Source organism: Macaca nemestrina, chromosome 17, assembly GCF_043159975.1.
Source record: "Macaca nemestrina isolate mMacNem1 chromosome 17, mMacNem.hap1, whole genome shotgun sequence".
Classification (NCBI taxonomy): domain Eukaryota; kingdom Metazoa; phylum Chordata; class Mammalia; order Primates; family Cercopithecidae; genus Macaca; species Macaca nemestrina.
In genome coordinates this window covers 7,768,227-7,795,772 of record NC_092141.1, presented here as the reverse complement: position 1 = coordinate 7,795,772, position 27,546 = coordinate 7,768,227, and the positions used below count along the sequence as shown (strand labels likewise).

At 48.7% G+C, this 27,546-nt stretch overlaps 1 protein-coding gene, 1 long non-coding RNA gene and 1 pseudogene across 2 annotated transcripts; 1 reads left to right on the top strand and 2 right to left on the bottom strand.

Annotated features, from left to right (window-relative positions):
- The first annotated feature begins 317 nt into the window (after positions 1-317).
- Positions 318-26,487, top strand: LOC105473618 (FMR1 autosomal homolog 2). The gene is made up of 17 exons (XM_011727485.3): positions 318-764; positions 9,260-9,312; positions 9,672-9,765; positions 11,826-11,897; positions 12,001-12,149; positions 12,563-12,656; positions 14,038-14,154; positions 21,733-21,903; positions 22,946-23,024; positions 23,365-23,474; positions 23,708-23,794; positions 24,094-24,316; positions 24,537-24,734; positions 24,824-25,024; positions 25,119-25,214; positions 25,366-25,466; positions 25,792-26,487. Exons 1-17 carry the CDS (start codon positions 684-686, stop codon positions 25,885-25,887), a joined length of 2,022 nt encoding a protein of 673 aa, XP_011725787.1. The 5' UTR covers positions 318-683; the 3' UTR covers positions 25,888-26,487.
- On the bottom strand, positions 3,923-4,016 carry LOC112425345 (small nucleolar RNA U13; annotated as a pseudogene).
- On the bottom strand, positions 23,316-27,493 carry LOC139359438 (uncharacterized). The gene is made up of 2 exons (XR_011615360.1): positions 26,855-27,493; positions 23,316-25,276 (listed from the first exon to the last, which is right to left on the bottom strand). It is a non-coding gene; the product is annotated as an uncharacterized lncRNA (long non-coding RNA).
- Positions 27,494-27,546: the final 53 nt, after the last annotated feature.

The window sequence follows — 27,546 nt, the reverse complement described above, 5'->3', positions numbered from 1 at the left end:
AGCGCTGTGTGACTGTGCGGCCGCCGCCCAATCGGACTGAGCGAGCCCGGCCCCTCCCTCCCTCTGATTGGTTGGTTCTCAGGGTTGTGGGGCGCGGAAAGGAAGAGACGGGGCTGCTGGGCGGTGGGGCGGTGGAGAAAGAAGGCTAATTTTGTTCTGCGCAAGCGCGAGCAAGCGACCAGCAGGGGGCGTGAGAGAGTGAAAGGGAATGTGGAAGCCCCGATGCGCTAGCTAGCGCTAGCTGGGGCTCTAACCTTGACGCCTGCGCCGTGGCCCTCGGGGCCCCGCGCGCAGCGGGCGGGTGCCCGGTGCGCCTGCGCAGTAGGAGGCGGTGGCAGGGGGAGGTGGAGGCTGTGGAGCGGCAGCGGCAGCAGCGGGTCCCGGGACTGAGGCAGCAGCGGGGGCGGCGGCAGGCGGAAGCTGAGGTGACGAAGGCAGCGGCGGCGGCGGCCGTTTCCCTCACGGTGGCGGAGACCAAGGCGGCGGCGGCGGACGGGGAGCGGCCCGGCCCCGGCCCCCTGCTCGTTGGCTGTGGCAGGGCCGCCGTGGGGCCGGCCCGGCTCCCGCCCCCCGCGGCTCCCCCTCCGGCTCCTCCTCCGGGAAGACGCCGGGGGCCTGGCCCGGCCCGCACTCAGACTGCTGCTGCAGCCGCCGCCGGGGGAGTCGGAGGCGGTGGCGGCGCCATGGGCGGCCTGGCCTCTGGGGGGGATGTGGAGCCGGGACTGCCCGTCGAGGTGCGCGGCTCCAACGGGGCCTTCTACAAGGTGAGACGGCGCGCCGACTGGGGACGCCGGTCCTTAGCCCCCTCCCCCGGCCGGAGCAGGAACGCGTGGGGCGGGATCGAGCTTCTGGAGCTGAGTCCTGGCCCTTAGAATCTTAGACCCTTGCTCCCACCCGCAGCCTTCCCTGAGAGACCTCTTGGAGTGAACCTGTTCCTTTTATTTTTGACCCCTTTAATGCACCTGCTTCTACCCCCATCTCAGGGAGAATGAACTTCAGGCCATTATTGTCCCTGGCTTGGCGCTCCCCGCTCCCCAGGAGAGACCCCTTTACCCAGCTTCTAATTGACTGTTTCCGTTGTCTGATGGAAGACATACCTTAGACCTTAATCACATCTTCCCCACGGTCCAGGCACATGGAGAATTGTCTTTCTTCTGCACGGTCCCCTTGGGAAGGCCCCCTCTGTCCCATATCGGATCCTTTCATCTTCCTCAGAGAGGCCTCTGCCTACTGACTCTGGAACACTCACCCCCCTTTCAGCTTATATTCCGGTTCCCAAGCCAAGGAGAAATGGTCAGATCCATTTACGACGTTTGGCATCTTTGACCTCAGGAACCCTGGGTTGGATCAGTCAAGTTGCTTCTCAGCCAGCCATAAGGTGGCATCTTTCGCAAGTCTTTCACCCCACCACACCTTGATCTCAAGGCCCACTGGTCTACCATTCTACTCAGAATGGATTTGAGGTCTCACTTAGACCTCAGATACCTTCAGGTCATTCTTAGAGTTTCTTCGTCTTGAGGCATGTGAGCTTCATAGTCATGATCTCTAAAAGGATCTCTAAAAGGAAGCTCATGGGGTTCCCTTCTGTTTTTCTTAAGATCTCCACTTCTTGAAGACTCTTGGCCAACTATCCCAGTTCGGGAATCTGACAACCTTTTTTGGAAGAAGGGATCATCTTTCAAAGACCTTTCCTTATTTGACCTCCCCCTTTGCCCAGGATTTGGTTCCTTAGAACTCCTTATAATACCACCTTCCTTATCTGCTCTGAATCCATTTTCTAGGACATTTTTTTCCCATTTGGATTAAGCCAGAGAGAACCCTTTCTTGCCTCCCAAGAGTTTTTCTTTGACTGTTGCTATTCTGAACCTCTTTTGGATTTGATGCCTGGAATTGTCCCAGAGACTCTCCTGATTTCTGTCTCATTCTTTGATTTCACCTTGGGGAGCTGTAGAAGAGATACCTTCCCATGGCATTACTTGTTAAGAGTAGATCCCCCTTCCCCCTTTCCTTCTGTTCCCCTCAGGCCTTTCCCCCCCACAGTAGCCCTCTCTAGTTTCTCATGCCCTTGGAAGTGTCTTTCTTTGACTCCTTCCCTAAGTCATATTTTCTGTAACTGTAGAGGGTCTTGTAATTTCCCTTGGGTGGTTTCTGCCTCTACTTCAGTTGCTAAGTTCATTGTAGTCTTTTTTTTTTTTTTTTGAGACGGAGTCTGGCTCTGTCACCCAGGCTGGAGTGCAGTGGCACGATCTGGGCTCACTGCAAGCTCCGCCTCCCAGGTTTACGCCATTCTCCTGTCTCAGCCTCCTGAGTAGCTGTGACTACAGGCACACACCACCACGCCCGGCTAGTTTTTTGTATTTTTAGTAGAGACGAGGTTTCACCGTGTTAGCCAGGATGGTCTTGATCTCCTGACCTTGTGATCCGCCCGCCTCAGCCTCCCAAAGTGCTGGGATTACAGGCGTGAGCCACCGCGCCATTGTAGTCATTTTTTACTTACTCTTCATACTTACCCATTTTTGCCTTACTTCCCTCATCAGATTTCTTTCTGTGCGGTGACTTTGGGTACCCATGTCTAACTTACTGTCTCAATTCAAGTTTTTGGCTTTTTCTCCTAATACTTCTGTATTCCTGTGTAATCCCCAGGGATCACCTAATTCCCCGTCTAGCTGAAGGAAGCTCCCTGCTGATCTCTTTTGTCATTTTCTGCATACTTGCCTAACTCTTGGGACTTTTTCTTCTAGCCTGCCTCCATAGCATTTCTGTTTTTTTTGGCAAAAGTCTCTAATTCCTTTCTGCTTTTGATAGAGCACATTTGTCTCTCATATCCTTTTCCCCAAACTTGCACTACCTTTGTTGAAATACGCTTCCTAAAGTGGCCCTCCCTGTTTCCCTCGGTATCTTTTCCTTCATCTGGGTCCTTACCACCCCAAAATTCTGAGTTCCAAGAAAAGTCATTCTTAAGTTGAGTCCAAGATCAAGATATGATGTTTGCTTTGTTCTAGGAAGCACAGGAGCCCTGCACAGCTGGGAAAGATTGGTATCCAGTTCAAATGAACTGTATGAGATGGCTGGGAAGGAACACGTTTTCTGTTCTACATATAAGTGTCCAGCAGAAAGTCTCTCTGAGTCTTTTCCCTTTCTCCTGTGCGCTGTGGGCAGTGATAGACTTGAGTACATGGGGACCAGGATACTCTGATTCAGAGAGTAGAGTCTGGGGTTGAGCTGAAAGCCAGGTAATGTGGTAATGTGGATCTGGGCAGGTTAGCATTTTCTGCCCCGTTCCTGAGTTAAAAACCACAAATCCCTAAATTCAGGCTAATCTTCCACTCTCAGTACCCTATAGATACTTATCCGTTTTGCCCTTGCTGCTGATTTAATATTCATGACTCAGCAAACTTGGGATGGGTCAGGGAGTATTTACACTGCTTCTGGAAATGTACATTGGGAAGGTCCCTTTCTCCTCTCTCAGAATTGGGCCCTGTTGTCAGTTTTCTTTTCTTTCTCTTCTTTTTTTTTTTTTTAAATTTGAGACAGGGTCTCCTTTTGTCATCCAGGCTGGAGTACAGTGGCATGATGTCATCTCACTGCAGCCTCCGCCTCCCGGGTTCAAGCGATTCTCCTGCCTCAGCCTCCAGAGTAGCTGGGATTACAGGTGTGCAACACCATGCCTGGCTAATTTTTGTATTTTCAGTAGAGACGGGGTTTTGCCATGTTGGTCAGGCTGATTTCTGACTCCTGACCTCAAGTGATTAGCCCGCCTTGGCCTCCCAAGTGCTGGGATTACAGGTGTGAACCACCATGCCCTCCCATCAGTTAGTTTTCTTAAAGGATAAAATGTTAGATCTGGGATCTAAGTTATTTTGTAGCTATCCCAACATTAAGTTTGTCAGAACTTACTCTTTTTTTCTGTTTTTTTTTTTCATGTTAGACTGGCATCTGTAACAAGGTTTGAGGGAGGCACACATCACACGTGAGCTTGAAACCTCAGTCATCATGCTTAAGACGTACTCAATGATCTAATGTATTTTATTCTTTAAGTTGTACTCTCCCAAATGAAGTATTCACCTTCCAGGGTGCAATCATCCTACTCCGAGCCTCACCTGGATATCCTAATCCCCATTCCTTTCTTAATCAACGTGGCATCCTCAGCTTCAGTACTTGGTTTTTACTCAGACTGTTCCTGCTCTTCTCCTAGAACCCCCTCCTTTGCTTTGGGAGTCTAGAACTAGACAACAGTCAAAGTGGGGACCCATTTTATATCTTCTAATTTGAGGAAACCAAAGTACCTAGGAACCTGGGGCTCGCTCTTGCTCTGTTGGCTTGGTGCCAGGCTCCAGAAGCCAAAGCCAGGTGATGCTATGGCCACTGAATCTAGTCATCCTCTGGATCTAGGTGGCTCCCTAACACATTCCACCCACCTGTTTTTGCCTTCCCCTGCTTATTTTCACAATGAGCATAGACTGAGCAGAACTTGGGGCTCACTTTCCACCACTGATACCCTTGGAGAACAAAACTGGTATGGGATGAATGGGTGGAATTTAGGAGCAGAGACAGGATTGGAATATGAAGTTGGGGACAGAGCTAGTTTTGGAGACTTAATTGAAGGAAAGAGGCTCTGGAAGTATAAGGTTGAGTGAGATTTGGTTGAACTACCGAGTGATGTGAGAGATTACTCCATTCTGAGCTTTGCATTTCTGCCTTGGAAGTCATGGTAGCTGGAAAAACTAGGGTAATATTGCTACTCACCCTGGTGCCAAGCCTAACATGGTGGAGGATAATTGGATTACACCATAGGCATAGCCTTTGTGAATATATCTAGGAGTAGAAATCTCTTCACAAAAGCAGTAGGTTAGTGATTGTCATCTGTCTCTTTTCCACTTCTTTCTGTCAGTGTAACTCCTGCCTTGATAAACTACTTCTAAGACTTGGAGTAGACATTTTGGGTAAAGAATTGGATAAAGTCAGCTGAAGAGGCTGGTCGGAATAATTCTAGAAATCCAGATGACCCTACAGCCTCTGCCTCTTGGCTTCAAGTGATACTCACCTCAGCCACCCTGAATAGCTGAGATTATAGCCATGTGCCACCATGCCTGGCTAATTTATATTTGTGTGTGTGTGTGTGTGTGTGTGTGTGTGTGTGTGTGTGTATGTATATATAGTTGTTTTTTGTTGTTGTTGTAGCGATGGGGTTTTGCCATATTGGCCAGACTGGTCTCGAACGCCTGACCTCAGCTAATCTGCCGGCCTCAGCCTCCCAGTGTTGGGATTACAGGGAAAAGAAGAGGGAATGGTTAAAATATTAGTGGTTGTGGGAGGAGGGAGGACACCTGAGCAGGAGCTAAGGGAAGAACCGAAAAGGGAAGAGGGACCCAGGCAAGTAGAAGTAAAAGTGCCTCAGAAGACTTGAATGCAGAACAGTAGGAGTTGGCATTAAACCTGAATAAATATGTTTATAACTCAGGTTCTTTTTTTGAAAAAGGAAAAAAATCTGAATGAAGAGTAGAAAAAACATTTCTGGAGAAGAGAATGTCAGAGAAAGAGAAAGCATGGGTAAAAAAGAGGCCAGGAAATACCAGTAGTAATTAAAGCCTTGGGCAGTAGTAAGGCTCTAAGAAAGAACATTCAGTCAAGAATGGTCTTGACTGACTGCAGCCTCTGTAGCAAGACATATCCCTAAAGACGAGAAAGGTGGCTTGTATGAAGAGCGAAATGCAGGCTTAGATTTTCCCATCGTAAGGAAATAGCAATCTGGTAAGTGTTTATGATTGATTAGTTCTGTGAGGTGGGAGCTGTGCATTTTGGTGTTTTCTAAGCTTAGCCTTTGTCCCTTGCAGCAAAGCTCATGAATAGTTCTTGTGTATTAGCCTTTTGAAACCTCTACTTCTTTTATTTTTTTATTATTTTTATTTTTTTTTGAGTCAGGGTCTTGCTCTGTTGCCCAAGCTGTGGACTGTAGTGGTGTGATCACAGCTCACTACAGCCTTGACCTCCCTGGCTCAAGTGATCCTCCCACCTCAGCCTCCTGAATAGCTGGGACTACAGGCACAAGTCATCATACCCTGCTAATTTTTAAATTTTTTTGCAGAGATGGGGTCTCCCTGTGTTGTCCAGGCTAATTTTTTTAAAAAACATATTTATTGAGGTGAAATTGACATACAACAAGGTAGACATATTTAAAGTGTGCCATTTGTTAAGTTTTGACATATATATTACTGAAACCATCACTGCAATCAAAAGAATGAACATTTCTGTCACTCCCAAAAGTCCTCCATCAACTACCAATCTTCTTTCTGTCATTATACATTAAATTGCCCTCCCTGATTTTTGACAGAAATGAAAAGGCAGTTCAATTCAGCTGAGAAAGGATAGTCTTTTCTTTCTTTCTTTCTTTCTTTTTTTTAAAGGCAGAGTTTTGCTCTGTTGTCTAGGCTGCAGTGCGATGGCATGATCTTGACTGACTTCAGCCTCTGCCTCCTGGCTTCAAGTGATTTTCATGCCTCAGCCACCCTGAATAGCTGAGGTTACAGCCATGTGCCACCACGCCTGGCTAATTTATTTATTATTATTATTAGTAGTAGTAGTAGTAGTAGTAGTAGTAGTAGTAGTAGTAGTAGTAGTAGCAGCAGCAGCAGCAGCAGTAGTAGTAGTAGTAGTAGTAGTAGCAGCTATGGGGTTTTGCCATATTGGCCAGACTGATCTCAAACTCCTGGCCTCAGCTGATCTGCCAGCCTTGGCCTCCCAGTGTTGGGATTACAGGCATGAGCTACCACTCCCGGCCAGAAAGAACTGTTTGTCTTTTCAACAAGCAGTGCTGGAACAAGATATCTGTAGGTAAAAAATGGGCTGGGCACAGTGGTCACGCCTGTAATCCCAACATTCTTGGAGGCTAAGGCGGGTGTGTTGCTTGAGTCCAGGAGTTTAAGACCAGCCTGGGCAACACAGCGAAACCCTGTCTCTATTAAAAAAATTTTTTTTTTATTTAAAAATATGTTTTAGGCTCAAGCCTGTAATCCCAGCACTTTGGGAAGCCAAGACGGGCGGATCACGAGGTCAGGAGATCGAGACCATCCTGGCTAACATGGTGAAACCCCATCTCTACTAAAAAGTACAAAAAACTAGCCGGGACAAAAAACTAGTCGGGCAAGGTGGCGGACGCCTGTAGTCCCAGCTATTTGGGAGGGGGAGGCAGGAGAGTGGCGTAAACCCGTGAGGCGGAACTTGCAGTGAGCTGAAATCCGGCCACTGCACTCCAACCTGGGCGACACAGCGAGACTCCGTCTCAAAAAAAAAAAAAAAAAAATAAATAAATAAAAATATGTTTTAAAAAAAGAGGCCAGGCACAATGGTTCATACCTGTAATCCCAGCACTTTGGGAGACTGAGGCGGGTGGATCAGGTCGGGAGTTTGAGACCAGTCTGACCAACATGGAGAAACCCTGTCTCTACTAAAAATACAAAATTAGCTGAGCATGGTGGCACATGCCTGTAATCCCAGCTACTTGGGAGGCTGAGGCAGAATTGCTTGAACCTGGGAGGCGGAGGTTGCGGTGAGCCAAAATTGCACCATTGCACTCCAGCCTGGGCAACAAGAGCAAAACTCTGTCTCAAAAAAAATAAATAAAAATTAAAAAATTTAAAAAACGTTGATCAATACCTCACTTTATATGTAAAACTTAATTCAAAATGGATTATAGGGCTAGGCACAGTGGCTCACATCTGTAATCCCAGCTTTGGGAGGCCGAGGCGGGTGGATCAACTGAGGTCAGGAGTTCGAGACGAGCCTGGCCAACATGGTAAAACCCCATATCTACTAAAAATATGAAAAATTAGCCTGGTATGGTGGCGGTTGCCTGTAACCTTAGCTACTCGAGAGGCTGAGGCAGGAGAATTGCTTGAACCCATGGGGTGGATGTTGCAGTGGGCCAAGAGATTGTGCCATTGCACTCTAGCCTGGGTGACAGAGTGAGACTCTGTCTAAAAATAAAGGAGTATAGATGTAAATGTAAAACAAAAAACTAAAAGTTTAAGAAGACATAAGGGAAAACCTTTGTGGCCTTGGATTAGGCAAAGATTTCTTTTTTCTTTTTTTTGAGATGGAGTTTTGCTCTTGTCGCCCAGCCTGGAGTGCAATAGCACAATCTTGGCTCACTGCAACCTCTGACTCTCAGGTTCAGGTGATTCTCTTTCCTCAGCCTCCCAAGTAGCTGGGATTACAGGCATGCACTACCATGCCTGGCTAAGTTTTGTATTTTTAGTAGAGATGGGGTTTCACCATGTTGGGCAGGCTGGTCTCGAACTCCTGACCTCAGATGATCGGCCTGCCTTGTCTCCCAAAGTGCTGGGATTACAGGTGTGAGCCACTGTGCCTGGCCTGGGCAAAGATTTCTTAGATATGAAACCAAAAGCACAGTTGATAAAATAATAAATTCATAAGCTAGACCTTTTTCAAAATTAGAAATCCCTAATTGTATGTGACAAATAGGGGGAAGGTAGAAAAATTGGGAGCGCAGGGGTGAACTCATGGCTTTGGCCTCCTTAGTGAGGACATAGACCATAGGAGATGGATCAGCTGTTCAGTCGTCCCTGTTCCTCTTGTCATAATATCAAGTTTGGAGTCTTCCATACATTTTGTTATCCTTTATAAATTTTCAGTGTCATTCTAGATTCAATTCTAGTATTAAAAAACTCTGATGTATTTTAAGTCTTAATTTTTCCTTCTGTAAATTGTGTTCATCACAATTTTGAACTTGTCTAGTGTTCTGATTATTGTCTTAGGACCCATGCATCAGGGCAGCGAGTCTGCTCAGATCTCTTGCTGTATTGCGGAGGTAGGCCTTTCTCTCTCTTGACAGATCCTCATGTCCTCTAGGTGTTCCAGGACAGCCTCACACTGTCTCATGGGATATTCTTAGCCTTGCTGAATGTTGTTGGTATTTTAATTGAACTCTGGCAGGCTGCTCAGCACAACAGGAGGCAGACAGATAGGGAGGCCCCTGTGGGAGCCTGAGTAGATCACCGGTTTCCAGGCTATTCTGATGCAGGTGGTACATACACCTCTCCATGACAATATAATTTCCTTTCTCTGTCTGACTGCCCATATTCTTTCCCCAGTGCAGCCTTTCAGGCTCTCTCATTACACCACTTGTGTCCCTATCTAAAACTCAAGTTTAAGGGTTTGTGGTGTCTCTATTCCCTTGGTGGCTAAGGTGGAAGTAAAAGGTCATTTTATATTTTTTACTTTTTTCTAAAATCCATTCTAGGGCTTTGTGAAGGATGTCCATGAAGACTCTGTCACCATCTTCTTTGAAAACAAGTAAGACCTTGGGAATAGAGAATCCAGCATACTAGGTCCTAGAAGGAGAGTGGAGAAGAGGGGGCGGCTGAGTCCTATGAGGCATGTAATAGGTGGGGAGACCTGAGGGTTTGGGTGGGGAACTTACATGGATCCCAGGAGAGGAAAGGGCTGAGAATTTGGTGAGGGCGGGGGCGTTTGGCCCAGTATTTAGAGTCTAGAAAGAGATGGACGGCACCACTATGGAGCAGGACCTGGGGATTAGCCTCTGATTATCCAGATAGGTGGGAATCGCCCAGCCGAGGCAATAACCCTTTTGTAAAGAAATGGGCAACCATATCAGTCAGAGTAGCTTTTTCATATTCTTGTTTCTCTTACAGCTGGCAGAGTGAGAGACAAATTCCTTTTGGAGATGTCCGACTACCACCTCCAGCTGACTATAATAAGGAGATCACAGAAGGGGATGAAGTGGAGGTAAGGGCTGTGGAGTACACCCTTTCTAAATGTCACGTTTTCCCAGGATTCTAGGCTTTTCTCTGGTTGGTTCATATTCCTTCCTCCCCAACTAAACCATATCCAGCCACTAAGTCATTTCCATAGGCTACATGCCTGTGGAAATGTAAAATGCAACAGTTCCCCTTTCATCACTGTTATGATCAGCCAAACTCTGAGGGACATCCCCAGTTTCCGGGGATTTGCCTTCCATTTGTGGTAACAGCATCTAAAATCCAGTGTGCGCTGATTTTTTTTTTTTTTTTTTGAGATGTAGTCTCACTCTGTCGCCCAGGCTGGAGTGCGGTGGCCGGATCTCAGCTCACTGCAAGCTCCGCCTCCCGGGTTCAAGCGATTCTCCTGCCTCAGCCTCCCGAGTAGCTGGGACTACAGGCGCCCGCCAACTCGCCCGGCTAGTTTTTTGTACTTTTTAGTAGAGACGGGGTTTCACCGTGTTAGCCAGGATGGTCTCGATCTCCTGACCTCATGGTCCGCCTGTCTCGGCCTCCCAAAGTGCTGGGATTACAGGCTTGAGCCACTGTGCCCGGCTTTTTTTTTTTTTTCAGATGGAGTCTCGCTCTGTTGCCTAGGCTGGAGTGCAGTGGTGCAATCTTGGCTTACTACAACCTCCACCTCTCGGTTTCAAGCAATTCTTCCACCTCAGCCCCCCAAGTAGCTGGGATTACAGGCACTTGCCATCATGCCTGGCTAATTTTTGTATTTTTGCAGAGACAAGGTTTTACCATGTTGGCCAGGCTAGTCTTTTTCTTTTTTTTTTTTTTTGAGACGGAGTCTCGCTCTGTCACCCAGGCTGGAGTGCAGTGGCCGGATCTCAGCTCACTGCAAGCTCCGCCTCCCAGGTTTACGCCATTCTCCTGCCTCAGCCTCCCGAGTAGCTGGGACTGCAGGCGCCCGCCACCTCGCCCGGCTAGTTTTTTGTATTTTTTAGTAGAGACAGGGTTTCACGGGGTTAGCCAGGATGGTCTCGATCTCCTGACCTTGTGATCCGCCCATCTTGGCCTCCCAAAGTGCTGGGATTACAGGCGTGAGCCACCGCGCCTGGCCAATTTTTGTGTTTTTAGTAGAGATGGGGTTTCACTCTGTTGGCCAGGCTGGTCTTGAACTCCTGACCTTGTGATCTGCCTGCGTTGGCCTCCCAAAGTGCTGGGATTACAGGCGTGAACCACCACGCCCGGCCATCCCAAATATCTTGTTGGGTTGTTTTTTTTTTTCGAGACAAGTTTTCATTCTGTTGCCCGTGCTGAAGTGCAGTGGTGCAATCATAGCTCACTGCTCACTGCTCAGGCTCAACCTCCCAGGCTCAAGTGATCCTCCCACCTCGGCCTCCTGAGTAGTTAGGACTGCAGGCGTGCACCACCACAACTGCCTCTTTTTTGTTTTCTTTTTGAGACAGTGTCTTGCTCTATCACCTAGGCTGGAGTGCAGTGCTATGATCTCAGCTCACTGCAACCTCTGCCTCCCAGGTTCAAGTGATTCTCCTGCCTCAGCCTCCTGAGTAGCTGGAAGTACAGGCATGTGCCACCACACCTGGCTAATTTTTGTATTTTTAGTAGAGGTGGGGTTCTACTGTGTTGGCCAGGCTGGTCTTGAATTCCTGACCTCAGGTGATAAGCCCACCTCAGCCAAAGTGCTGGGATTATGGGCGTAAGCCACTATGCTTGGCCTCTTGTTTTTTTGTTTTTCTTTTTTTTGGTGGAGATGGGGTCTCACTATGTCGCCGTTGCCCAGACCATTCTTGAGAACTCCTGTGCTCAAGAGATCCTCCTACCTTGGCCTCCCAAAGTGCTGGGATTATAGGTGTGAGCCACTGTGCCCAGTAGCCCCAAATATCTTAATGGTTATTCTATTGTTTACGTTGCCTAAGCTGGTCTTGAACTCCTGGGCATAAGCATTCCTTTTGCCTCAGCCTCCCAAAGCACTGAGATTACAGGTGTGAGCCCCACCATGCCTGGCCTCCTCATCCCTTTCTTGATACTTTTGGGTGGTCTTCAATATCTCTTTGATTCTCTACTTTTCTTTAGGTTTATTCTCGAGCCAATGAACAGGAACCTTGTGGCTGGTGGCTGGCCCGGGTGCGGATGATGAAGGGAGATGTGAGTGACTGGGAATGCCTTTGGAGAACTACTGAAACAAATATTTTATTCTTAGAAAGTTGCTCAGGTCATCCACAACTTCTCCTTTTTTACCATATGCCAGTTCTATGTTATTGAATATGCTGCCTGTGATGCCACCTACAATGAAATTGTTACCCTGGAGCGACTTCGGCCAGTTAATCCCAATCCCCTTGCAACCAAAGGCAGCTTCTTCAAGGTTACCATGGCTGTGCCCGAGGATCTGAGAGAAGCGTGAGTGTTAAGGATGGTGGGAATGAGGGCCCTCTTTACAGCCCTAATCTCTGGCTTTATTTCTTCCAGGCATCACTCCCACTTTGCAGTTTTCTCTGTTGTTCCCCTGGCCCTCTAGAGCCCTTCTTGCTAAGAAGACACTCTGTTTATTTTCCCATCCTTGTTCTTTAACTGTGGTCCCTCTTATTTTCTTATGCACTCAGCCCTGCTCCTCTGATTTTTTTTTTTTTAAATAGAGACAGGGTCTCACTATGTTGCCCATGCTAATCTTGAACTCCTGACCTCAAGTGATCATCTTGCCCTAGCCTCCCAGAGTGCTAGGATTACAGGTGCAAACCACCATGCCTGGCCTCCCCAGAGCTCTTCACTGTACTCTCTGTATTCTGCCCTCTAAGTACTTTTTTCCTCTGCAGCTGCTCCAATGAAAACGTCCATAAAGAGTTCAAGAAAGCGCTGGGAGCCAACTGCATCTTTCTCAACATCACAAACAGTGAACTCTTCATTCTGGTGAGTTTATTCTGCCTGAATTTCACATAAGCCCTTTGAACATTTTTTCTTTTTCCCCTTTTAACCCCTTTGCAGAAAGGAAAGGGCTTAAATGTGCTTATATTTATTTGTCAGAGAGGACTGTGTTGCTCCTGACTCCTACAGGCCCAGGTAGTCCACCTTTTTTTTTCTTTTTTTTGAGACGGAGTCTCACTCTTGCTGCCCAGGCTGGAGAACAATGGCACAATCTCGGCTCACTGCAACCTCCACCTCCAGGGTTCAAGCAATTCTCCTGCCTCAGTCTCCCGAGTAGCTGGGATTACAGGTGTGCGTCACCACGCCTGGCTAATTTTTTTTTTTTTTTTGAGGTGGAATCTCACTCTGTCACCCAGGCTGGAGTGCAAAGGTGTGATCTTGGCTCACTGCAACCTCCGCCCTCCAAGTTGAAGTGATTCTCCTGCCTCAGCCTCCTGAGTAGCTGGGATTACAGGCACCTGCCACCTCGTCTGGCTAATTTTTTTTTTGTATTTTTAGTAGAGACAGGGTTTCACCATCTTGGCCAGGCTGGTCTTGAACTCCTGATCTTGTGATCCACCTGTCTCGGCCTCCCAAGTTCTTGGATTACAGGCCTACCGCACCCAACATGCCCAGCTAATTTTTGTATTTTTAGTAGAAACAAGGTTTCACCATATTGGTCAGGCTGGTCTTGAACTCCTGACCTCATGATCCACCCACCTCAGCCTCTCAAAGTGCTTGGATTACAGGCATGAGCTACCATGCGCGGCCTCTGACCTTTTTTTTTAAACCCGATAATCATGTTGCCATCTGGGTTGGAGACCCTCTCTTGATACTTGGACTTTCAGAAATAGAGTATGTAGCTCTCACCTTATGCTTGCTCTTTGCTTTCTCTCTAAACCATTGTCCTTCAGTACCCGGATAGTCAGCCTTTGTGGGACTGACAGTGAGTCTCCTCCTTCCTAGCGTCATTTCTTTTTTTTTTTGGAGATGGAGTATTGCTCTGTCACCAGGCTAGAATGCAGTGGCACAGTCTCGACTCACTGCAACCTCCGACTCCTGGGTTCAAGCGATTCTACTGCCTCAGCCTCTGGAGTAGCTGGAATTATAGGCGTGCACCACCACGCCTGGCTAATTTTTGTATTTTTAGTAGATACAGGGTCTCACCCTCTTGGCCAGTCTGGTCTTGAACTCCTGACCTCGTGATCCTCTTGCCTCGGCCTCCCAAAGTGCTGGGATTACAGGCATGAGCCACTGCGCCCAGCCTGCTAGCTTCATTTCTCAACCCTTTTCCCGAGATTTAGGCATCCTGATTTCTAGTCCCTGGCTCTCCCTCAGTGTTTATTCCAAGCCAGTTTTAATGACTTTCCCACCGGTTTCCTCACAGTCAACCACAGAAGCCCCTGTGAAGCGAGCATCTCTGCTGGGTGATATGCATTTCCGAAGCCTGCGCACCAAACTGCTACTTATGTCCCGAAATGAAGAAGCTACCAAGCACCTAGAGGTAACTTTTAGCTCCTTTTCCTCCTGCTGAAGATACTGTCTTCCTCCCTTCCTACCCTGTCCTCCATCCATGCTCTTGTATTTACAGAACAAAGACTAAGGCTTTTTCTGGGCAATTAAACCTGGTTCAGCTATTATTTTATCTCAGACTCCTCCAGATGACAGAGCTCTATCATGGTATAGTACAATTATTTTCAGATTCCTTTTAACCAATTTTTTTTAAATTTTTTCGAGACAGTCTCGCTCTGTCACCTAGGCTGGAGTGCAGTGACATGATCTCGGCTCACTGCAACCCCCACCTCCTGTGTTTAAGCAATTCTCATGCCTCACCCTTCTGAGTAGCTGGGATTACAGGCATGCGCCACCACACCCGGCTCAGTTTTGTATGATTAGTGGAGATGGGATTTTGCCATGTTGCCCAAGCTGGTCTCGAACTCCTGACCTCATGTGATCCACCCATCTCGGCCTCCCAAAGTGCTGGGATTACAGGCGTGAGCCACCACACCTAGCTGATGGCACCCTTTTTGATGAAGTTAAATGTTACTTGGAACCACAATGCATAAAATAGTCAGAGCAGCTCTGTCTAAAAGTGGAAAGTGGACATGGCTCTTACCTCCACCAACACCCCCAAATCACCTGTGGAAACCAAACGACTTTGCAGGATATATTTGAGAACCATTTGGACACTGGGCATACCACTGGACTTGGAATGCTAAGTCTTGTCAAATAATTGTCTTTTGGCAAATAATTTCATTACGCTGAGATTTATCTTCATCTGTGCCAGTGAGGTCGGTAGGCTAGAGTGTTTCTTTTTTTAAATTTTATATTTAAAATATTTTTTCTATTTGTTCATTCTCACAACTTAATAGGTAAACTAGAACATTTCTTTTATTCTTTTTTGTTTTTTTTTTCAAGAGGGAGTTTCTCTCTTGTTGCCCAGGCTGGAGTGCAATGGCACAACTTCGGCTCACTGCAACCTCCACCTCCTGGGTTCAAGCCATTCTGCTGCCTCAGCCTCCTGAGTAGCTGAGGTTACAGGCATGTACCACCACGCCTGGCTAATTTTTGTGTTTTTTAGTGGAGATAGGATTTCACCATGTTGACCAGGCTGGTCTCGAACTCCTAACCTCAGATGATCTGCCTAACTCGGTCTCCCAAAGTGCTGGCATTGCAGGCATGAGCCACTGCGCCCAGCCTCGTTTTTTCTTTTCTTTTTTGAGACAGGGTCTCACTCCCATTGCCCAAGTTGGAGTAACATGGCTCACTGCAGCCTTGACTCCCCAGGTTCTGGTGTTTCTCCTACCTCACCCTCCTCAGTAGCTGGAATTACTTGCGTGTGCCACCATGCTCAACTAATTTTCTTTTTTTTTTTTTTTGGATGGTCTTGCTCTGTTGCACAGGCTGGAATGGAGTGATCAGTCTTGGCTCACTGCAACCTCCACCTCCCAGATTCTAGCAATTCTCCTGCCTCAGCCTCCCAAGTAGCTGGGATTACTGGCGCCTACCACCACACCCAGCTAATGTTTTTATTTTTAGTAGAGATGAGGTTTCACCATGTTGGCCAGGCTGGTCTTGAACTCCTGACCTCAGGTGATCCACCTGCCTCGGTCTCCCAAAGTGCTGGGATTACAGGCGTGGGCCACTGTACCCAGCCTAATTTTTTTTTTTTTTGAAACATAGTCTTGCTGTGTCGCTCAGGCTGGAGTGCAGTGGCATGATCTCGGCTCACTGCAACCTCTGCCTCCTGGGTTCAAGCAATTCTCCCTCCTCAGTCGCCGGAGTAGCTGGGATTATAGGAGCCCATCACCATGTCCAGCTAGTTTTCGTATTTTTAGTAGAGTTGGGGTTTCACTATGTTGGCTAGGCTCGAACTCCTGACCTCAAGTGATCTACCACCTCCCAAAGTGCTGGGATTACATGTGTGAGCCACTGTGCCTGGCCAATTTTTTGTATTTTTAATAGAGATGTGGTTTTGCCATATTGCCCAGGCTGGTCTTGAACGTATTTTTGTGTTTTTATTTTTTTTTTGAGACAGGGTCTCGCTCTGTTGCCCAGGCTGGAGTGCAGTGGCGTGATCTCGGCTGGATGGAGATGGAGTGCAAGCTCCATCTCCTGGGTTCATGCCGTTCTGCTGCCTCAGCTCCCCGAGTAGCTGGGACTACAGGCGGCTGCCACCACGCCCGGCTAATTTTTTTGTATGTTTTTTTAGTAGAGACGGGGTTTCACCATGTTAGCCAGGATGGTCTCGATCTCCTGACTTCGTGATCCACCTGCCTTGGCCTCCCAGAGTGTTGGGATTACAGGCGTGAGACACCATGCTGGGCTGAATGGTTTTTTTTTTTTTTGAGATGGAGTCTCACTTTGTCACCCAGGCTGTAGTGCAATGGCCTGGTCTCAGCTCACTGCAACGTCCGCCTTCCGGGTTCAAGCAATTCTCCTGCCTCAGCCTCCCAAGTAGCTGGGACTACAGGTGTGTGCCACCACACCCGGCTAATTTTTGTATTTTTAGTAGTGACGGGGTTTCACTATGTTGGCTAGGCCGGTCTCACACTCCTAACTTCATGATCCATCTGCCTTGGCCTCCCAAAGTGCTGGGATTACAGACGTGAGCCACTGTGCCCGGCCCTGGTCTTGAACTTCTAGACTCAAGAGATCCACTTGCCTGTACCTCCCAAAGTGCTAGGATTACAGGTGTGAGCCACCACACCCAGCCTATACTAGTATATTTCTTTTTTAGGGTGGGCGCAGTGGCTCACGCCTGTAATCCCAGCACTTCAGTACTTTGGGGGGCTGACGCAGGCAGACCACCTGAGGTTGGGAGTCGAGACCAGGCTGGTCAACATGGTGAAACCCCATCTTTACTAAAAAGACAAAATTCAGGTGGGCGTGGTGGCACACGGCTGTAATTTCAGCTACTCGTGAGACTGAGGCAGGAGAATTGCTTGAATCTGGGAAGTAGAGGTTGCAGTGAGCCAAGATTGTGCCATTGCACTCCAGCCTGGGGGACGAGTAAAACTCTGTCTCAAAAAAAAAAAAAAGATATGGCTGGGCGCGGTTGCCCACGCCTCTAATCGCGACACTTTGGGAGGCTGAGGAGGGTGGATCACCTGAGGTTGGGAGTTCAAGACCAGCCTGGCCAACATGGTGAAACCCCATCTCTACTAAAAATACAAAAATTAGCCTAACAAAAATTAGCCGGGCGTGGTGGCGGCCGCCTGTAGTCCCAGCTACTTGGGGAGCTGAGGCAGCAGAGCGGCATGAACCCAGGAGGTGGAACTTGCAGTGAGCCGAGATTACTCTTGGGCAACAAGAGTAAACTGCATCTCAGAAAAAAAAAAAAGGATATTTCTTTTTTTGTTGTTTTTTTGTTTGTTTGTTTGTTTTTTGAGATAGCGTCTCTGTCGCCCAGGCTGGAGTGCAGTGGCACTATCTTGGCTTACTGCAACCTCCAACTCCCAGATTGAAGCAATTCTCCTGCCTCATCCTCCCAAGTAGCTGGGATTACAGGTGTGTGCCATCACACCTGGCTAATTTTTGTCTTTTTTAGTAGAGATGGGGTTTCATCATGTTGGCCAGGCTGATCTCGAACTATGGACCTCAAGTGATCCGCTGGCCTCAACCTCCCAAAGTGTTGGGATTACAGGTGTGAGCCACCACGCCTAGCCTGACTAGAGTATTTCTATGAGATCTTTTTGAATTCTGACATCCTGTAATTGTCAGATTCCCTTTCCTTGGTAGTATAACATTCTAAGTGAATAGGGTGTGTGTATTTGAATACCCATTTCCATTTATCAAGTGAATTGATCTTTTTGGGAGGCTTTTTTCTGTGGCTGTGCAATTGCTGGGTCATGATAATCTTTGACTTCTTCAGGGATCCTGCTCAGGGCACTGGCAGGAAAAATTTACTATTACCTTCAGATAATACAAACTATTTTTTGTTTTTGTTTTTTGTTTTGAGATGGAATCTCAGTCTGTTGTCCAGGCTGGAGTGTATGTAGTGGCAGGATCTCAACTCACTGCAGTCTCCACCCGCCAGGATCAAGTGATCCTCTCACGTCAGCCTTTGGGTGGGTGGGATTAGAAGTGCACGCCACCATACTTGGCTAATTCTTTCTTTCCTTTTTTTTTTTTTTTTGAGACAGAGTTTCCCTCTGTCACCCAGGCTGGAGTGCAATGGTGCAATCTCTGCTCCCTGCAACCTCTGCCTCCTAGGTTCAAGCGATTCTTGTGCCTCGGCCTCCTGAGTAGCTCAGATAACAGGCACATGCGCCCCCACATTTGGCTAATTTTTGTTTCTTTAGTAGAGACGGTGTTTCACCATGTTGCCTAGGCTGGTTTTGAACTCCTGACCACAGGTGATCCACCTGCCTTGGCCTCCCAAAGTATTGGACTTACAGGCATAAGCCACTATACACAACCCTAATTTTAGTATTTTTAGTAGAGACGGAGTTTCACCCTGTTGGCTAGGCTGGTGACGAACCCCTGGCCTTAAGGGATCCACTTGCCTTGGCCTCCCAAAGTGCTGGGATTATAGGCATGAGCCATCACACTGGCCTATTTTATTTTATTTTATTTTATTTTATTTTATTTTATTTTATTTTTTTTTGAGACGGAGTCTCGCTCTGTAGCCCAGGCTGGAGTGCAGTGGCCGGATCTCAGCTCACTGCAAGCTCCGCCTCCCGGGTTCACGCCATTCTCCGGCCTCAGCCTCCCGAGTAGCTGGGACTACAGGCGCCTGCCACCTCGCCCGGCTAGTTTTTTGTATTTCTTAGTAGAGACGGGGTTTCACCGTGTTAGCCAGGATGGTCTCGATCTCCTGACCTCGTGATCCGCCCGTCTCGGCCTCCCAAAGTGCTGGGATTACAGGCTTGAGCCACCGCGCCCGGCCTATTTTATTTTTTAAATTTTTTGAGATGGAGTCTTGCTCTGTTGTCCAGGCAGGAGTGCAGTAGTGCGATCTCAGCTCACTGTAACCTGTGTAGTTAGCACAGAGTGAGCAAAGGGAGACGGATACAAAATTTTGTCAGACAGCAAGTAGATCATGTAAGACATGTACGGTAGGCTGAGGGGGATTTTATTGTGTGTATACTGAGAAGCCATTGAGTTCACAGTGCCTTCTGTTTTGTCTTTTTTTTGGAGATGGAGTCTCGCACTGTCGCCCAGGCTGGAGTGCAGTGGTGCGATCTCCGCTCACTGCAAGCTCCGCCTCCCAGGTTCAACTGATTCTCCTGTCTCAGCCTCCCAAGAAGCTGGGACTACAGGCACCGGCCACCTTGCCCGCCTGATTTTTTTTTTTTTAGTAGAGACGGGGTTTCATTGTGTTAGCCAGGATGGTCTCGATCTCCTGACTTCGTGATCCACCTGCCTTGGCCTCCCGAAGTGCTGGGATTACAGGCGTGAGCCACCGTGCCCGGCTAAAAGTGCCTTGTTTTAAACTCCTGTTTCAATGATAGATTGAAAGGGGGGCAAGAACGGAAGCAGGAACAGAGCACAGTAGTCCAGGTGAGAAACTTGAACTGGAGTGCTAAAGGAAGAGAGAGAGAGTAGTTTTATGTAGGATACATTTTACAAGTAAAACCAGTAGGACTGACAGGCTTTGTGATATTGAGAGATACATATTTGGTCTCCTGACCAAGCTCCTGGCATTCCACTTGTAAAATCCTTGGAATCTCCAGTGATGTGTGTTTTGTATGCTGATGAGTTGATTCATGGCTAGCCCCTCTAGGTGGCTTCATGATTAGAGGGTTGGAACTTTCAGCCTCACCCCCACCAGCTTCCTGGGAGGGGAGAGGGGCGAGGGGCTGAAGGTTAAAGCAGTCACTGAGGATCAGTGATTTAATCAGTCATGCCTAGTAGTGAAGCCTCTAAAAACCTGAAAGCGGCCGGGCGCGGTGGCTCAGGCCTGTAATCCCAGCACTTTGGGAGGCCGAGGTGGGCAGATCACGAAGTCCAGAGTTCAAGACCAGCCTGGCCAGCATGGTGAAACCCTTTCTCCACTAAAAATACCAAAAAAAGGGAGGCAGAAGTTGCAATGAGCAGAGATCATGCCACTGCACTCCAACCTGGGTGACAGACCCCATCTCAATAAAAAGACAAAAAAAAAAAAGAAAACCCAGCTATTCTGCAGGCTTATCTAGAAGACTCTTATAAGTCATTGTAGATCACTTCCCCTCCCTTCCTAGTGTAGTGATTTTGAACACTCAACTTAGTTTCTTTTCCCAACTTTCTCTTCTTGCCTGGTGTAAATCCTTGCTACAATTCAGTCCTATCCAACTTGGAAGTGGGAAGTAGTGTATTACAATCAAGGAATGTCTCCTTTCAGGTATTATTTCTATTTGGCGCTTACAACATGGGATTCACTCTTCTGAAACCTTTCTGTCTTCCTGCCCCTGAACCCAAGGGTTCCTCTAAAGACTGATTGAGAAATGATGTGAAAGCCTGGTGTTCTATAGGCACATTTTCTGTTTTTCTTAACCCCTCACTTTTTTTTTTTTTTTTTTGGAGACGGAGTCTTGATCTGTCACCAGGCTGGAGTGCAGTGGCATGATCTTGGCTCATTATAACCTCTGACTCCCTGGTTCGAGCGATTCTCCTGCCTCAGCCTCCCAAGTAGCTGGGATTATAGGCGCACCCCACCAAGCCCAGCTAATTTTTGTATTTTTAATAGAGATGGGGTTTCACCATGCAATCTCCTGACCTCGTGATCTGCCCGCCTCAGCCTTCCGAAGTGCTGGGATTATAGGCGTGAGCCACCGTGCACAGCCTACCCCTCACTTTTTACTTAAGTTCTTGGGTTTTATATGGGCATGAGTTGATACTCGTTTGGTTAAGGTAAGAGTTCCTTACACTTGCATGTACCTTGTGAGAAGTACTTTCACACCAGCCTTGTCTAATCCTCTTGCTAGTCTTGAGAATAAGATAAGTTGGATATAATCACTTAGCAGATGACACAAGAGGCAGTGTTCGTTTTAAGATCACACAGATAGATACTGTTAGGGATAGATACTCTTAGGGCCAAATCCAGAACTTCGGTGGGTCTCAGTCCAAACTCTACCCTCTTTACCTTTCCTCCCCCACAAACCATTGGTATTTGGAAGGTAGGGGTGGAATTAAAAGTTCTTGACCTTGGCCAGGCATGTTAGCTCACACGGGTAATCCCAGCACTTTGGGAGGCTGAGGCAGGTGGATCACCTGAGGTCAGGAGTTTGAGACCAGCCTGGCCAACATGGTGAAACCCCATCTCTACTAAAAATACAAAAATTAGCCAGGAGTGGTGGTGGACACCTGTAGTCGCAGCTACTTGGGAGGCTGAGGCATGAGAATCAGTTGAACTCGAGACGCGGAGATCGCGCCACTGCACTCCAGCCTGGGCGACAGAGTGAAACTCCGTCTCAAAGGAAAAACAAAAAGTTCCTGACCTTTCCACACAGGTCCTGGTGGTCAGTGGACTCCAGAGTGGTTCTAGCTTTCTGTTAATATCACATAGTTTTCCTTATTGAAGTTATGCTAAGGGTCATGTGCCTGGGACTGTGTTCTGAGATTCTACCACCATGATTCCTACAGTGACTTTTCCTTTCAGACAAGCAAGCAGTTGGCAGCAGCCTTCCAAGAGGAGTTCACAGTGCGAGAGGACCTGATGGGACTGGCAATTGGGACTCATGGTGCCAACATCCAGCAGGCCCGAAAAGTACCTGGGGTGACTGCCATTGAGCTGGGTGAAGAGACCTGCACTTTCCGTATCTATGGGGAGGTCAGCAAAGGATGTCTTTCTTCTGGGTCTCTTAGTGGATAGAGGGAAGAGAGGCCGAAGTAGAAAATAAGCCTCAGGCTGGGCACAGTGGCTCACACCTGTAATCTCAGCACCTTGGGAGGCTGAAGTGGGAGGATCACTTGAGCCTAGGAGTTTGAGACCAGCCTGTGCAATATAGTGAGACCCAATCTCTACAAAAATTTAAAAATTAGCTGGAAGTGGTGGTGCGTACCTATAGTCCCAGGTACTTGGGAGGCTGAAGTGGGAAGATGGAGGGGAGGATCGCTTGAGCCTGGGAGTTTGAGACCAACCTGGGCAACATAGAGAGACCCTGTCTTTACCCCCGAAGAAAACCAAAAAACGTTAACTGAGCATGGTGGCATGCATCTGTGGCCCCAGCTACTTGGCTACTTGGGAGGCTGAGGCAGGAGGATCACTTGAGCCTAGAAAGTCAAGGCTGCAATACACCATGATGGTGCCACTGAACCAACTTGGGCAATATAGTCAATAGAGTGAAACCAAAAAATAACAAAAATAGACCAGATCTGTGTCGCCCAAGCTTGTCTTTAACTCCTGGCCTCAAGCAGTCCTCCCTTAGCCTCCCAAACTGTTGAGATTACAGGTGTGAGCCACTGTGGCTGGCCAAGGTCCTCTGTTTTTTTGTTTTTTTTGGTTTTTTAAAGTTATTTATTTGTTTAATTTATTTCTTTATGAGACGGAGTCTAACTCACTCTGTTGCCCGGGCTGGAGTGTAGTGGCATAATCTCAGCTTATTGCAATGTCCACCTCCTGGGTTCAAGAAATTCTTCTGCCTCAGCCTCCTGAGTAGCTGGGATGACAGACGTGAGCCACCATGCTTGGCTGATTTTTTGTATTTTTAGTAGAGATAGCGTTTCACCATATCACCCAGGCTAGTCTTGAACTCCTGACCTCAAGTTATCCGCCTGCCTCAGCCTCCTAAAGTGCTGGGATTACAGGCACGAGCCACCTCACCCAGCTGGTCTTCTGTTTTAGTAACAACTCCCCGCTGTTCTTCCTTTAGACTCCCGAGGCTTGCCGACAGGCCCGAAGCTACCTTGAGTTTTCTGAGGACTCAGTGCAAGTGCCCAGGAACCTGGTTGGTGAGTTGGTGGCGTGTATATACAGTTAGAGGTCAGAATCAAGATTCTCTACAGTGATTCTGAGCTTGTATCCAGGATTGGCACCTCCCTGTGGACTCTCAGTTTCACAAGGACAGAGAAACAGTCTGTAATGGGAGTGATAAAAATGAAAGAATAAATTTCTAGGGATTGTAACATTTTGTCCTGTAAAAACACATCAGAAAACTAGAAGCAGGAGAATGAAGTAAATGGAATCCATATAAAGAAAATGAGGCTGGAAGACGGTTTATCAGCTTTATTCTTATTTCCTAAAAAAAAAAAAAAAAAAAAAAAGGCTTAATTCCTCCTTTACTTATTCCAGGCAAAGTGATTGGAAAGAACGGGAAAGTGATCCAGGAGATTGTGGATAAATCTGGTGTGGTGAGGGTTCGAGTGGAAGGGGATAATGACAAGAAGAACCCCAGGGAGGAGGTATGGGTACGGGGCAAGTGGGCATAGAGATTGGTTTCCAGAAGTAAATGGGATTGTCCTCTTAGGGCTGGGATTGTCCTTTGAGAGGGTGGAGTACGGAAACTTGTTTAACCCTAGTAGATTTAGAGCCCAGAATGATCCCACTGGGCAGGTTCCCCTAGGACACTGGGCGGGGTTAATCCTTCCATTTCATTTTCCTTTCTGATCCATCGTCTCTGCTCTCTGCTGTCCAGGGAATGGTTCCCTTCATTTTTGTTGGCACCCGAGAGAACATCAGCAATGCCCAGGCTTTGCTGGAGTATCACCTTTCCTACCTGCAGGTACCCAGGCTGGGAGAGGACAGAGCTGGGTGTGGAAAGGGTTTGAACTAAGACTGCTGTGGGGGTCAACTCAGGAATTTTGGTGCTCTGTTTGTCTCTCCATGTAGAACAGAAAACATTTGTGGAAATTTGGGGCTATAGGGTTGGGTCCCAGAATTTTCCTTGTTTAGCCAGTGTCTTCCTTCTCCTTGCATTCCTAAGAGATTAGATATAGAGGGACAGTCAGGGTGGAGAAGCATGAAGAAAGGCACTGATCTTGTTTCTCCTTTCGCTTCTTCTTCCGTCTTTTACCCAACCAGGAGGTAGAGCAGCTTCGCTTGGAGAGGTTGCAAATTGATGAGCAGCTTCGGCAGATTGGGCTGGGCTTTCGCCCTCCTGGGAGTGGGCGGGGCAGCGGTGGCAGTGACAAGGCTGGATATAGCACCGATGAGAGCTCCTCCTCCTCCCTCCATGCGACTCGAACTTATGGGGGCAGCTATGGGGGCCGTGGCCGTGGCCGGAGGACAGGCGGTCCTGCCTATGGTGAGACAGCTTGGGAACAGGAGGCAGGGAGTGGCAGGGCTTGTGGGTAGAGGCAGAGGTCTGGATGGAAGTTTGGGGAAATCTGGGATGGAGATGATAAAGAAGTGATTGATTGGCTGGGGGACTTGTGAGTGAGAGGGAGAATTCTTCCATTTTGGGGAATGTGATGGATCCTGAGGTAGGACGAATGGCCGTGAATAAATCCCACTGTGTTCTTCAGGCCCCAGCTCAGATGTGTCTACAGCTTCAGAGACTGAGTCAGAGAAGAGAGAGGAACCCAACCGAGCTGGGCCTGGCGACAGGGATCCCCCAACCCGAGGGGAAGAAAGCCGGAGGCGGCCGATTGGGGGCCGGGGTAGGGGACCCCCACCTGCCCCCCGGCCCACTTCGAGATATAATTCTTCATCTATTAGCTCAGGTACCAGACAGCTGGGTTCATGAATATGGGCCAAAACAAAAGATGATGGGCACCTGAATGCCACCTTCTCCTCTTCTTCCTCTGACCAGTGCTGAAGGATCCAGACAGTAATCCCTACAGCCTATTGGACACATCTGAACCAGAGCCCCCGGTTGATTCAGAACCTGGGGAACCCCCCCCAGCAAGTGCCAGGCGCCGCCGCTCCCGCCGCCGCCGCACTGATGAAGACAGGACCGTCATGGATGGAGGCCTGGAATCAGATGGGCCCAACATGACAGAGAATGGCCTGGGTGAGGGTGTGCCTGGAGTCTGGAAAGTTAGACATGGGTAGGAATCGAGGGTGAGAGGTTAGATGTGTGACTCTGGTTTTTTCCTGCCCTACAGAAGATGAATCAAGACCTCAACGTCGTAATCGCAGCCGCCGCCGCCGTAACCGTGGTAATCGGACTGATGGTTCTATCAGTGGAGACCGCCAGCCAGGTCAGCCAACTCTGGACACCAGAATCCTTCCTCAGAGCTGAGAGAATGGGATGCTTCCTACCCTGTGAAAATCAGGGGTTCGGGTTCAGTGGGTGTCTTGGGCTGGCTACCAGAATTCCATCTGAAAGTCTTAATCTCCTGCCTTCCCCAGTGACTGTGGCTGACTATATCTCACGAGCAGAGTCTCAGAGCCGCCAGCGGCCACCCCTGGAACGCACTAAACCCTCAGAGGACTCTCTTTCAGGACAGAAGGTAGGCAGGCAAGATGTGATTTACCCATCCCTTTTTTGTTGTTACTCTGGGGCAGAGGGCACAACAAATTTCACAAAGAAATCTCTTACTGAATTGCAGAGGCAGCGGTGTCTGGTGGAGTTTAGACTAGTGTAAACTTTGAATAGGATAGAGAGGAAAGTGTGGTTCACATTTTGTGGATCCCAAGTAAGAGAGACTGGATCATGGGGGAACCAACCTCTGGATCACCAAATGCCAGGAGGGCTTGGATGGTAGAAATGTCTCCCACCTGAATTTCTACTCACCGCTTCTTGCTTGTCTGTTTTCTTTTCCACTTTCCCCTCAGGGTGACTCTGTCAGCAAGCTTCCTAAGGGCCCCTCGGAGAATGGGGAGCTCTCCGCCCCCTTGGAGTTGGGTAGTATGGTGAATGGGGTTTCATAAAACCTCCAGCCTGCACCCCTCCCTTCTCCATCTCGCTTGCTGCCCAACACCATGGCCCTCACAGGCCCAACTGACCTGCGCTGGAGCTGCTCTTATCTAGGGGGGAGGGGGGTGGCACAGCAGCTTGGGTACCCCCCAACCTCCAGGAGCTAGTGGAGGGGTGTGTAACAGGGTCATACCCCCCCCTCTTGTCCACCCTACCCCCAGGGTAAGGGGAGCCTCTCTCCTTCCCCATCAGACTGGATGTGCCTTTATCCTCTAATGCCCCAATCTCTCTCTGAACACCCCCATTCTCCACCTGTTGGTGGGGGGTGCTCCTTGACCCACCCAGATTTGACCGTTCAGGGGGCCTCCCCTGCTATCCCTCCTCCCATCCTGTACCCCCCATTTCTGGGGCCTCATCACTGTGGAAGACTGGGATAGTAAGAGATAAGTGGGTGGGAGGCACGGGGAAGGTTTTGGAGTAGAACCAGGGGTGTGTATGAAGGGGGGTGACAAGGTCCCCCGGGGGAGGGGACCAACCTTGTCTGGTGGATGAGAAGGCGTATTTATTTTTCACTGTACAGTATTTAAAAAGAGAATAAAAAAATCCAAATGGCTCTCTGGCTCCTGTGCCGCCTTTGTCCCCAGTTTGGTCCCTTTGTTTCTCTAGGACTGACCTGCCCTGACCCCCCGCTCTTGTTTTCTGTTCCTCCACACTTGACTTCTCATTGTCTCTTGTCCCAAAGATGGTCTTACTTCTGGGAATTCCTGACATTCCTAAACTCCCCAGGCCCAGGTTCTCCCTCCTGGTCCAGAGGAGAGGGGCTTGTGCCTTGTTGCTTCTCCCCTCCCCCAAGTTTGCTGATGGAGGGAGTTGGGCCACTCCTATACCCTGAGTCACGGCACAGGCTAGGCAGGGCTGCTCAGAGCTGGAGCTGTTCCTGCTAGAAGCTGAGAGCCAAGGCAGGCTGCTTAATCCGATTACCTGAGGCCTGGGGCTTGGGCTGGGCCGTTGGGCAGAATGAGGAGCAGGGTTCCCTGACGGCAGCCTCTGGAGCCTGGGGCCCGGCCTTCTTGGTGGTGTTCTGATCTGGCTCCAGGCTTTTCATCCGGCATGCACATCACAGACCTCTCAACTCGAGTTGTCCTAGGTTTCCTGGCTCCCCCCTCATGACTGGGAGGACTGAAGATAAAACTTGCCATAATTCAATGGCAGTCGAGAAATCTAGGTTTAGGGACTGGAGTTGGGAGGGCTTAAGTTTTCTCACTTGGGAAAGGGGTTGAATCACGGCCCAAGCACCTGCTGGAATGACTCAGGAAACAAAAATGGTCTCTCTCCTCGGCCTTTCTTGCCCCAGGGGCAGGTCTGGGATTTGAGGAGCAACAGGCGCCAGGAAAGGGTTTGAGTTGGTGGTCGGGGATGCTCCCAAGCTCCTCTCAGTACAACTCAGGCCCTGAGGGCACTTGATCCGCCTGTGCTTGATCCCATTGTGGAAAGAATTGGCTTTAAATTGCCTGTGCTCAGGGAGGGGAGGCAATCAGCCACGGGCTGGAAGGCCTGACATCAGGTCTTGGGTGGGGGGGGGCGTGGCACCCTGAGGGTGTTGGGGGCTGGGACAAACAGGACACCTGGGTTTACCTACGGGCAGCGGATGTTGGCGCCCTTAAGGAGGTGCA